Source organism: Plasmopara halstedii, assembly GCF_900000015.1.
Source record: "Plasmopara halstedii genome assembly, contig: Scaffold_3120, whole genome shotgun sequence".
Classification (NCBI taxonomy): domain Eukaryota; phylum Oomycota; class Peronosporomycetes; order Peronosporales; family Peronosporaceae; genus Plasmopara; species Plasmopara halstedii.
In genome coordinates, this window is record NW_020190023.1 from 1,953,700 (window position 1) to 1,966,765 (window position 13,066).

A 13,066-nucleotide genomic window follows, 5' to 3' on the forward strand; every position below is an offset into this window, starting at 1 on the left:
AAGTAGCGCTGGCGAAATCATGGCAAATTGGGTTTGAAAGAGCGCAAACAAAATGTGCGGGATTTCAGTGCCGTACGTGCCGCTCGGGGTTTTTCCCACATTGTTGTAAGCAGCCCACTCGAACATACCATTAGATCCGAATGCCACTGAGTATCCAAAAGCCCAAAATTGAATTGACACTAAGGCCATGCTGACAAATGACATTAAGATAGTGTTGGATGCCATTTTCTCACCAGCAAGACCAGCGTAGAAGAAAGCAACTCCCGGTGTCATGATCATGACCATGGCACTGGCCGTAAGTAACCATGCCGTATTTCCTGAGTTCACCGCTTGGCCGTAGTCGGCCTGAGCCTTTTCACCTTGATCCTTGTAGTTGACGCACTCGCCAGTACTATCGTCTAAGTATTGCGAGACCAAACAAGTTGTCACAGAGCCGGAGGCATTTTGAGCTGCAGCAGTAAAAATGTGTCCTACAACCAGTGTTACTAGGAGCACTAAATTTGTATGCCAGTTCATGGGCGTGGTTTAGAGCAAATTCTGGACTGAGCATGGAAACCGACGTGCACTGAGCGCTGTACGTCTAAAAAAAAGACGTCGACAGCAATTCAAGCAGTTCGATGTTGAGGATGACGGCAGCGATTGGTGGCTCCAGACTTTGCGCCGCTGAATTTTCCACATTGTAGATCTGCTTTATCTTCAGTAAGTAAATTGATTATGGTTGTGGTCATGGTTCCGAGAGTCAGCTTTAAGGAGTTGGCAAAGCGGAGTCGATGTGGGATGCGAACCCTTTTCCATTTTTTCTATTGTTTCTCGCTATAAAGAGCAAAAACATTGCGTACACTGTCTTAAGGTACCCAAAATGGAGCCCTTTGATGCACAAAGACATGATTTAGGGTTGCATGAGCCAGATACAGTAAGGCTCAATTTTGTTACTATCGCTGCGTGGAGGCAGAATGCTGTACTTAATGCAGAACTTTTGATAACTGTCATTACGTAATCACCATGGTTGATAAGGAAAATGCTGTGTAGCTCTTGTTGAGACCATTAAAGGCTCTTGTCGAGACCACAATAAGAATCGACAGCTGATCAAATTCGCATTACGTTGCGTTCATGACCGATTCCTAATACCTTTGCGCTCCTTTGGGCGATCACGTATGCATTGGTATCCGTATGTTGAAGCAATTTATCATGAAAATTGTATAACAGCAATTCTGAAGGATAAAGCAGTGCAGGCCTTGAGCCGTACGGTAGACATTATCGTGTGGGTGTTTAATCCATCCGCACATTGACAGGGTAGAGCCCTGTCAATGTGAACTATATAACTTTGTCTTATTAGTATGTTGTTGAGTCAACTCACAAGTGCGTTGCAGAAAACATATGAGCTTCGGTAAGAAAGCTGTCGGGAGTGAAACGTTGTCAGTCACAGTGATGTATATTCCATATTGGGTGCTGTCGTGCATCATAAGGCACAGCTTGTGGCTTTACAGATCCAAGACTTTGGGTATCTTAGACAGCAAATAGTAAGATATGAAACTTATTCTTTTGATCGGAATGATGATACGTACATTGAAGTCTTAAGAGAACTAGAGACGGTCGTTTACAGTACTGTTTGAGATCTGCTCTGCATTTCGTCAAGAGATCTATTTATGTGCACCTCTCTGCCGATATATTCGTTGCGATCGTTGTTTCTCTTCGCGGCAATTGCAACTGCCTTGAAAGTTTTCTTGCTTCTCTCTACCTTCTATTCACAATGAAGCATCTCTGTGGTATAAAAAAATCAAGTGCTTTATCATGTGACCATGAACTTCTCGGCAGAAAAAGTAGTTGATTCTCATATATCAATGTCTCATTTACCGCAGATAGTCGCTCATAGTGGTCTATCAAAATTTTTGCTGGGCGCCTTCACCAGATCGCGCAGCTGCTTTTCCGATTGAGCGCGGTAACGTAACGTCTTCCACATGTGATGTACTGTACTAGATTCTCTTTGCATTGTCTGAAGACTTGAGACTGAGCAGACAACTAAAATGTATAGTCAAAGAAGTCGCACCAATTGGATTCTGGCGTCGATTTTACACAGTCTGCATTTGTCGTTTTAGAGCATGTTGTTACGCGAGCGCCTGGTTTGTACTTGAGCGGTAATTTACCTACATCCAACGATCTCAATTGTTATTGGGGTGTCAAAACATTTAGCACAACTTTGTTAGCGTGTACGACAGTTTCCTAGCTCATAAATTCGTTTTCCGCAAGGATTATATCACACTTCACAGCTTAAATAGTAACAAATAGAGAACTTTGTTGTAATCTTAAATAGGTTTTGATATATAGATAGGAAAACCTATAGATTTAGATATAGGTAGCATTGCAGCAAATAAAACCGAGAAATACAATTTACGTGTTAAATGGAAGGTTGTAATTACTCTTGAAGTAAGTGGATTGCGATCCGCAACACTTGTACTGGTTTTAAGTATAGAACGAAGTTCACCGACCTCAACCAAGCTTCTTCTAGACGGAAGAGCTATGGCAGCCTGGCTGTACTTGGTAGCACTTGTAGTCAATCTACACCTGATTCGTTACGACTGACCCTCTGTGAGAATGAAGCAGTTCTCTTATCTGCCCCGGGGCATGCAGAACGGACTTAAAAGCTGATGTCTCTGGTTGGCGCTGAGGGCGAGAAACACCTCGCCTCTTTAGGACCTGAAGTGATCGGCGCGCGCCTAGAGACCTTTTCGAGCTATGAAAATGCTTTGCTAGAGCACCGACAGCAAAAGATGTCGGCGTCGATTGCGTTCATGACGCCAATGTCAGCGAAGGGTGACTCCCCCCGAATCAAGCCGCTCATGGTGAGTGTCAAGACCTTTGAGGGTAAGAATGAATGAAAACTATTGCTTCGGGGGAGAGAGGTCGAGATGGCCATGTCGTCCGCCATGCTATAGGCGGAGCAACAGCGCGTGACACTAGCTATCTCCGATTCCGAAGGGTCGACCGCGAAAAAAATGGGCACTAACGTGCGGCCCTTCGGTCGAAGCGGCGTTTTCCTTCTAGACAGAGCTGAATCTGCAGCTTTCACGAGTGTTCTCGCCGCCTAACCAGGCCTATCGCGCGCGAATCCGTTTTCTTGCTGACCGACAGGGCAAGAAGGAATTGGTGGATGTTGTAAAGAGTTGCGTACTCTCATTGCCGGTATGGCAGTTTATTCTCTTCCCGAAGGTGGTCACAGTGACCGTCTTTATGGAGATCCTCCGCACTGGTATGACCAAAATGGAGGTTTTCCGTGTGCACCAGTCTTCTTTTAGAAGCGGTGAATGTGACATTGAATGCCGAATTCAACTATTACTCGGTACTACTTGGTTGGAATGCACACTCTAGCAGCTCGTCGATCGTGCCTGAGCCATTGAATCTCAGCTACGCTGTGGACGTGGAGGCAAGGCTCTGTGCAGCCGAGCAGCGCTCGAACACCCGACGGTGTTTTTCTGTGAATACACCCATCACCTTCAAATTAGTTGTCTTCTGCGCAAGGCGCATCAAAGTTCGTCGAACCGACGTCCCGCTTCTTACCAGTCTTCTGGTTTGTCGCCGAGATGCGACAACACCCAGTAGGCGCGGGCGGACTACTGGGGAAGACTGAGCTCTGTTAAGCTTCAAAGAGGTAGTGGTCAGCAGGGATCAGCCCCGAAGAGCTATGTGCTCTTGAACACGGAACGCGTATGCAAGCCGGACTTGCTGGTTTTGATAGCGTTCGTGAGGGGCTTTGAGAAGCTATGGAACATCCTGATCGACTCCGGGGCGTCGAGCAATTATGATCGTCACTCCACGATGGAATGAAGCTGGCTGTATGCTGAGGCGCTGAAAGCGCGGTCGAGTGACATCGTCACTGTTCGCTTAGCGACTGTGACATCTGTCACGGTACCGAGGTCCCTGTTAGTCTCGGTGTCAAGTTTCTTTATTTCGTATCGTAAGACGCTGCTATGGATTAGACTTGTATCCAAGGTATGACCTTATCCTTAGTATGGCATGACTGGAACCACTAGCCATGGATCGGCTGGAGGTCGAATCCCATCGGCGCTACGCGCACGTCTCCTGGTGGAGCTTTGGTAAGTCATGAACCTATCTCTGCTAGATGGCAAAAACACAAGTGGCGCGGGCACTGGACAGGGACGGTCAACGTGCTTGGTGAACACCGAAGGTGTTTTGGGCAGGAGTTCTGAGCATGGATCGCGGGCTGAATGTGGAGTGGCACCTAACCCACTGAGCGCTGCTCTAGTATCAAAGCAGTCGCTGCATGCCATGCGTAGAATGGTCGTTCAAGGGCTAAGGTATCGAGGGCGAGGCCCAGTGATGCACGGATGTCACTGAGCACTGCTCACGTTTCGAAGCAGTCGCTGCACGCCACGAGTGGCATGGTTGAACGAGGTTCGAGGCATCGACTGCAAGGCTTCACTGATGCACGTGGAGTGGCACGTATTCCTCTGGGTGAAGGCTGCAAAGCTAGCAGCTCTTTGCTGGATGCTGTTCATAAGATCAGGGCTCCGATGCTATCTGTGTGTAGCTACTGAACTCGCCGAGACTTACATCTCTGTAAAGTGGCGACAGCGACGCCGGATGCTAGCTGCACGACGGGCGTCGACCCTGATTTAGGATGTCTACCGTAGACGAAAACGCACTGCCATACAACCGGTCGTATAGTTTACACTTCGGCTAACGCGCCTGCCTTCAAGGCCCCGCTGACTATTCGAAGGACATATCGTTTAGCCCAAGAAGAGCATCCACAACAGGAGTAGCCCCCAGGGTAAGGTCGCCGTCATCCTTCCCCTGTCATACCGTTGACGAGGAAGATGATCAATTCGTCGTCGCGTCTGGATGAAGCTGTCCAGGAGGACACCAAGAGGGTGCAAAACGCACCAAGTGGATCGTCGGTTCAGAAGAATCCCTTAGAACCGTACTATTCTTTGGTAAAGGAATTTCAAGACGTCGTCTCCAAAGACTCGCAGTCGGCCCCACCTCCGGACCGAGGTGTGCGTCATGAGATCGACCTGGCTCCGGGAACCAACTACTGCGTAACACGCCAATGGCCTCTACCCATGGAGTAGTGTGACGTCATTGATGTTTTTTTTTGTGCGAAGCACGGCGCAGGAATGGCGCGAGAGTAAGTCTTCCCATTCGACACCCAGGTTTTGTGTCCGGAAGTCGAACGGCAAGTGGCATATCGTTCACGCTTACAATAAGCTCAACGCTGCCACCTTCCGGCGCAGACGCCGATTCCTAGAAAGAATGTTTTCGGAACAACATGGTTGAATGTATAAAGTACAGTACACGACTTGGTCGATGGGTATCATTAATTGCTCATGTGAACTAGTGATATTCCGCTGGCAACGGTGAGTACTCTGAGTGGATGCTCTGGGAGTGGCTGGTGATGCCCCAAGGGCTGTCAAATACACCAGCAAAAAATAATCATCTTGTAGAGCAGTTGTTCAGGCCCCACCGGGCGTATACACAAACATACTTTCAAAACACCTTCGTCCGCAGTCGTGTGGAGCACGGTAGGACGAATGAAGAGAACCACATCGTCCATGTAATGACGGTGCTCGAGTGGATGCACACGAATAAATTGTATGTTTATGCAGACAAGTGTAATTTCGGCGCCGAAAAAAATACTCTTTTTGGATACTTCATCGGGAAGCGTGGCCTTTGCACGGCCATTGTCGAATCTCCTTGAAATTAATACGGAATGGTGTTGAGACACCGAGCATCGGAAGGCTTTTGACAGAGTCAAAGACAGCCTCTTTCATGCATCAAAACTGGAACTGTTCTAGCCCGCTCGTCCTTCTAGTGTCGTCTGTGACGCTTCGGACTTTGCCATCCGCTGTGCACAGCAGCAAGCAGACGCCGAGGGGCGAGATCGGGTGATTGCATTCGAATCTCGCCAGCTTAATGCTGCGGAGAAGAGATATCGAGTCCACGACAACGAATTACTTGCGATGAAGCTTGCACTCGTAAAGTTCAGGGTGCTCCTGTTTGGCTTAAAGCCGTTTGTAATCTACACAGATCATGCGTCGATACGCACTGCGACTCGGTCGCCTTACCTCTCGCAGAGAATGACTAGGTGGCTCTCATTTCTTCGTAGAATATAACTTTGCGGTAAAGTATTAGCCAGGAAAGCAGAATGCTTTGGCTGATGCGTTGTCACGCAGACCAAATTCTGAGCTTGCTCATGTCACAACGGTGACGTCGTCCGTGATTGATTTGATCTGCTCCGCGTACGCGGGTGATGGTATGTGCGTAGCGCCGCTAAGGGCTCTCGGGAGCAAGGAGTTTGGAGACTCGGATATGAAGTTATCGTCGCGACTGGGTGCACGGTTGCACCGATCTTCATTGCATACTGGACTGCTGTATTATAGCACGGACTCTATGGATACGTCACGAATTGTGGTTCCTCACGATGAGAATTCGAAATACCGTATTTGCTGTAAGGCCCACAACACCCCATTTAGTGGCCATCTCGGTCGTGAGAAGACCTACAGCTCTGTGATTTGGGCCCAAGCTGTACAACTGGACAAATAGCTATGTGCGGCCCCCGTGTGACGTATCAAAGAGTGAAACCCTCTTTAAATGCGGCGGCACCGCTGGCCAGTTTGCCTCTATCTTCCGGGTGTTGGCAGATCATGAATTTGGACTTCGTATTTGGCCTGCCGAAGTACTCGGCGGGCAATACGGGTATCGTGGCCTTCGTCGACCGTTTGAGCAAGATTGCTCATCTTACGGCGGTGCCTGACACCATCGACGGTGTCGGTACAGCAACGCTGTTTGTGGATCGTGTTATTCGATAACATGGAATCCCGGAGTCAAGTTTTCTCTGACAGAGTCCCACGTTCACTGGGAAGTTTTGTTCGATGATCTTCAAGGTGATGGGCACCAAGCTGAATATATCAACAGCGGACCAACCGCAGACCGATGGCCAAACTGAGTGCGTGAATCGCGTCGCTGAAGACGTCCTTCGCAGCGTCTGCGCTGAGGCTTCGAGGCGCTGGAATGCAATGCTGACACTCGTAGCGTTTGCTAAAAACAATGCCGTCATTTGTCTGCCGTTCTACATGAACAGGTTCAATTTTCTCTGCGTCCAGCTATCGCCGCCATCCCATCGTTCAGGGCTTCATGGGCGGGGAATAGCCGAGCGGCTAGCTGATGTATGGCCCTCACTGTTAGTAAAGAAGTTGATGACTTCTTGTCTACCTGACTGAGTGTTCTACGGCACGTTCGCGACGCGATGGCTGAAAGCCAAGACATGCAGAAAGAATATGCAGACGAAAGATGTAGACGAAATTTTAATCACTTTGGTGTCGAAGACCTGGTTCTACTGAATACCAAAACCATCCTACCCATGTTGTTTCTGCCGTTTACAAGACGAACCTCCGTCTACGGTTTATCGGTCCTTTCAAGGTTGTGGACAGGCGAAGCGCTAGAACTTCCGAAGCGGATATGCACCACCCGGTGATTTATTTGGGCTTGCTTTAACCGTACCGGGATGCGGCGCGGGTGAACACGGAAGCGTTGGCGCCGATGTGGCGTCCACAGGCGCGTAACTGCCCAGAAGCTGAATCAGCAATTGGTTTTGAGCGCGAAATGCAGCGATCTCCATTTCCAACGGCCCTAGGCGTTCTACAGTCGCACGAAGCGACGCATTCATTTGCTCGGCGGCTAGAATCTGTTTTCTACGTGTGGCAGCCGGTGCGTAACGTGCTCCAAAGTCTCTAGGTTTCACGCAGTGGTATGCGAACCCAGCATGATGCTCAGCGGAGTTCCAATTGCGACAGACCTCGTCCTCAAGAGCTCGAAGATCATCGCGATTCACCGGACGGCGATCAAATCAGTCGTCATTGTCTGCTGCCGACTCTTCTCGACATGAAGGGTGGTTTTCATTATCACGTGGAATTTTTTGTGTGTCGACGTCGTCGCCAGGGTCAAATTCAATATCTTGTAAAGTGGTGGTGATACCGACTTCGAGAACTCGTGGGAGTTGAAGTGCCACTTCGGCAATACTACCCAGACGTCGTTGAAGCTCATCATCAGAGTGACCATGACGCTCTACGTCGTCGTACTCCCCGCTCCCGGCAATAGCTAGAGAAGCCAAAGGGTCATGAGCTGAGCTCAAGCTATGGCCTGAGCTGCTGCGGTCACAGTCTCACTCGTGTGACAGACCACAGAGCTCTCGGGAGGGTGATGGATCTACCGATACGTTGCAGAGCAACAATTCAAAGAAAGTCGCCGACGCGGCTTGAGTTTAACAAAATCAAACCTAAGACGGCGTTCCACGCGCGCGTCCACCTCCTTGTGGATCAACTGAAAGCAGTACAGCGTGGAAAGTTTCTGGTGCTGCTGCATCCTTCGCTCAAAGATCTCTTCGTCATCTGCAGCAATTTCGCTAGGGGCGAGTACCACAGGAGTCGTCCGCATCGCGGGTACAGGAGCGCCTCCTCTTTGAACACAAACTCATGTGCGGAACGTATCCACTGGGATTTCGGGAGACCTCACGAAGCGAACTCGGGGAGCTTTTCGTTCGTCAAGCTCAGTTTGTGGAGTGGCTGAGGATGCGATCACGTGGACGCTCAATGATCGCGTGATCACTTTCTTCGCTTCTGTAGCGGTATTTGCCGAGTGGAAGCCGAGCTCCACACGAGGGTCAACGACCGACTGTGGATGCGCACGTATAGGAGCCGCCCTGCAGACAGTATCCAGCTGTTGCTTATGTCCCTCGTCGAGGTCATTGGTAATGACACCACTTTTGCCAGAAGTCGAGTTGTCGGGAATCGGACACGGCGTTCGCAAGTTTTGCGCAGAGCTCACGTCGCGCCGCTGGGGCACCTCTCCCTCTTCTTACCATCCTGAGAAAGGAGTATCCGACTCGTTGTCGACTTCCTCCAAATCCTTGACGAGGTAATCAAATGCACGTGGCAGGCGTGGTGCGCGGTCGGAAAAGACATCGCGTCTGCGTTGTTGGTCGTGTGACCCATGCGCTTTGCGGTACTATGTTCTCAAAGCTTAGGCTGCGCTTCCCTTAAAGCCACGGACGTGCTGTTTGAAGTTGCACTGCATGCAGGAGACGAAGAAAGGTTTTGGCCGCCGGCGTTCTTGGAACTAACGAGGCTGGTTTTTTCGTGTCCTCAACACAGGGCTCATTGAGCAGAGAGTTCGTGAAGAAGGTTCTGGTGATGTTGTGGAGTCTTAGACACGCGAACCTTGCTCGTGGCGATTGTTAAATGTAAAATCTAGGTGTTCACAATCTTGGTGGGGAGCGTGTAACGGGGTTTCACGTGCCATGGTATGAAGGGTGTGGGTCACACAAGATGGTGTGATCACACAAAGGTGTGGCTACACTTTAACAAGGAGTCAAGACATTGCTGGACTGCCAGTATTTATATATTTAATTAGGTGTTACTGTACAGATGACAAAACCTATACTTTTAGATATAGGCGGCTTTGCCGCAAATAAAACCGAAATGATACAGTTTACGTGTTAAACGGAAGAGTTATTAAGCGTTGGGTTAAGGTTGTGATCACTCTTGGAGTAAGTGGTTTCGATCCGCTATACTCGTACTAAGTATGGAGTGAAGGTCACCAACCTTAACCAAGCTTCCAGCTACGGCAACCCCAATGCAGTTGACATGCGTATCCGCGAGCACTGTCGACTCCCAGCTGAACGTCCGTATTAATCTTGATTGTGAGTACACCGTCGAGTAAATCGTCTTCAATATCTTGCTAGATACTCAAGATTTACTTTTTCAAACAGCTAGAACAAAACGTTTGCTTGATCATCGGGATGGCTTTGACCAAGCGCTGTGTCTTGAGTAAAGTATCCTCGGTCAAATGTTTCATGCGAGCATGATACAGCTCCCGCAAAATGCCAGCCCTGGTACTCTCGACATTACATTTTTCTTCCAGCTTACAATCCAACATGTTCGCCTTACGAAATCTTGTACTCGGTGTAATTTCTTTTTCTACGATTCAGACGGCATATGTCAAACGCGGTAACTCCACACGCATGCCGCATTCTGCAAGCTTGCCAATCAACAATCTTCGATCATGTCCGAGGATGTATGAGACATCAATCAGGATCCATTTTCAACTTAAATCAGTTATAAATTTCGGTGCCGGTTCTCTTGACGCGCAGCTTTTAATTATCTGCAATTGTTACTTCGATACTTGTCTCGATGTCCTTGTATACGAACAAGTCCTTTCTGAGCGGGGTTACTTGGGACGTGCACCACTCTCGATAAGCCACCCTGCTGATCGTCTTTCACCCACTGCAAATTCTGCGTCATCAGTGTTGACTCGATTTCTGCTCAGGTAGTTCAGCTTCATGTGACCAACCTGGTCACAATTGAAATGTCTGCCCTCAAATCTGCCGCTTTTGCGTGGAGCACCACGTTGTCTCATCCAGCATTGGGTATTTAAGCATTCCCACTTGTGCATAACAATTTCATTTTAGTCTACTTCTTGTGTAGCCCCTCTGACTCCTTGAGCAGCGTCTTCTTGTTTTCGATCGATATGATGTCCTTTGCATCAACCACAATCGACGAAGTCGAATCAAATTCTGACGTCAGACTGCTAAGAAGTATCTTCAGTTGACGCGACTCGTCATCCGGCTCTCCAATTGTCTGGAGTCCCACAACCAACGTCTTAAGAATCTAAATGTTCTGCCATGCTAGTACAACTTTCGAATTTGAAGCTCTAAGTTGCCACATCGATATCAGTACTCTGCCTTGAAGATGTACGACCCGGTCTGTAAACCACAGAAAGAACTGTGGGGTAGGCACTGACAAGGCACACTACAGTGAGCCTTAGACACCGTATAATTAAACTTTGTTCGTTGAGGAATTTGAGCCATCATTCATGAAAGGAGAGATACCACACCATGGCTAATCCGAATGAATTTCGAACGGTTTTCCGGTTAAAATTGGTCGAGAATCACTGAAGCGTTGTTGCCAGGAGGGACTGCTGATGCCAATAAATCGTCGGACTAAGGCAGGCGTACTAGCTGGACGCCTACTGACGCTGCACAACAATAATATATGCGCATTCATGTAATCTCAAAGCACCACTGTTGTAGCCATGGTATCGGCCGAGTTTATTGCGATGAAACCGGATAAATACAAGGAGGAGACCAAAAATTATCAGATACTATGCGTATTGTTGTTGAATACCGAAAATAAACATTTAGTTGTTTTTGATGTAAGAAACTAATGAGCTTCTCTTGTGGTGCAGAAATTAAGCACTGACCCGTTGACCGATTAGTGGTCTCACTTTACTTAACAGGAACCCGAGTATAATAACTTTTGCATCTGCAGAAATTAAAAAGCAATTACTCTACAAAACTCACTAACTCAAACCAAAAAATGTGACTTCATGGGCAAAAATTGAAGCAGTAACTTCGAGCGAGAAAATAGCTGAGAGTAATCTGAGCTCGTTTTTTGTACGAATAAAGGTAGAACTTCTGTAAATAGACGCATATAGCTGCGAAATCGTTCTTCAACAGTATTGAGCGGCATCATCTCAACAAAGCCACATGTCATCCATGTCTGACAACACCTGGTGATTTCTGCGTTATAGTAGAGATTCGTGTAATAGCTGCAACATCTTCTTACTTCAAAATTTGAAGAGTAAGTGCCACTTCAGCACACTCTCTCCACTCCTTGAAGACTTGCTGAAGATGCTGTTTCTTACAGCATTAAGTTACTATGAATAGCTGTAACGATCGTAGAGATCTCTATATAACCTGCGAAGCATTATATTCTCAAAGCAGCAAACAACAGAGCAGGAAGTCGAAAGCACCTCCGACCGATTTGACAGAACTTACAATGTCACGTATTTCCAGTATCAAATTTTTTAAATAAAATATTCATGCTGAGAAGAAAATGCACTCCCCATATGAGCCGTAAAAGCACGGCAGATATAGCAGACATTACGGCAGTTTTTGATGTCTCCCATCTTCTAATCTTCGAGTATCGGTAAAAGCCAGACTAGCTGCTATAAATATCGAGAATCTCATCGTGAATAGATGCACTTTTACCAATAAAGCACAAATCGCTTTTATCTTGTCCCGTGTGCTGGCAACCCATGTCGGCATAATTTATGGAGCTGATCCATTAATCTCTCCTGTTAATTCAAGCACTTCATTACAAACGTGGTATAGCGTCTAAAAGAGACTATGTGGACATCGTACATGGAGAACATACACGACCCGAAGGGTTAGCTCAGTTTAAAATTTGCTTTACTCCACGCAACTTCACGGCAATGTATTGGCATAAACGGATACTAGTGGCTGCAGCGTTGGTAGCAAGTCTCGCCTCCATTGTTAAATCTCAGAGTGACTTTGGCTCAAATGCTACATGTTTGCCTTCGCAATACACCGACAAGTCCACGGGCGACTGCATCAACTACAAAGATAGAGGCGAAAAGGCTGAGACCGACTACGACCAAGTAGTGAATTCAGGAAATACGGCGTGGATGTTGATGGCCAGTGCCATGGTCATGATCATGACACCGGGAGTCGCCTTCTTTTACGCCGGTCTTGCTGGTGAGAAAATGGCTTCGAACACTATCATGATGTCATTTGTTAGCATGGCCTTAGTGTCAATTCAATTTTGGGCCTTTGGCTACTCTGTGTCTTTTGGATCCAATGGCTTGTTTGACTGGACTGCTTACAACAATGTGGGTAAAACCCCAAGCGGCACGTACGGCACTGAGATTCCGCATATCTTGTTTGCCCTCTTCCAGACCCAGTTTGCTATGATTTCGCCAGCCTTACTAAGCGGCGGCATTGTTGGTCGCATGAAGTATGGGACCTTTCTGCTCTTTATCTTTTTGTGGACGTCTTTGGTATATGACCCGTTGGCCCACTGGATGTGGTCCTTGAAACTTGATGATTCCTGGGCAATCACAAACATGGGTTGGGAGGGAAAAATGGGGTCCATTGATTTTGCTGGTGGCACTGTTATTCATATTTCTAGTGGGTTCGGTGCTCTCGCTGCTGCTCTGATGGTTGGAAAAAGGTACAATCACAATGAAGCTGTAA

General features: G+C 47.8%; 3 protein-coding genes across 3 annotated transcripts in view; 2 read left to right on the top strand and 1 right to left on the bottom strand.

Annotated features, from left to right (window-relative positions):
* Positions 1–516, bottom strand: part of PHALS_07959 (ammonium transporter family) — a gene marked incomplete at both ends in the record, with an annotated part of 819 nt that extends 303 nt beyond the window's left edge. The window contains one exon of the mRNA XM_024721513.1: positions 77–516. Coding sequence (XP_024586604.1) covers positions 77–516 — 440 coding nt within the window. The remainder of the gene's footprint in view (positions 1–76) is intronic.
* Positions 517–11,103: 10,587 nt separating this feature from the next.
* On the top strand, positions 11,104–11,346 carry PHALS_07960 (uncharacterized protein; the record flags this gene model as incomplete). Its single annotated transcript, XM_024721514.1, has 2 exons — positions 11,104–11,223; positions 11,308–11,346. 2 exons carry the CDS (start codon positions 11,104–11,106, stop codon positions 11,344–11,346), a joined length of 159 nt encoding a protein of 52 aa, XP_024586605.1.
* Positions 11,347–12,285: 939 nt separating this feature from the next.
* PHALS_07961 (ammonium transporter family) overlaps positions 12,286–13,066 on the top strand; it is a gene marked incomplete at both ends in the record, with an annotated part of 1,494 nt that continues 713 nt past the window's right edge. Inside the window, one exon of the mRNA XM_024721515.1 lies at positions 12,286–13,066. This exon is cut by the window's right edge and continues 713 nt beyond it. Within this exon, the coding sequence (XP_024586606.1) occupies positions 12,286–13,066 (781 nt within the window).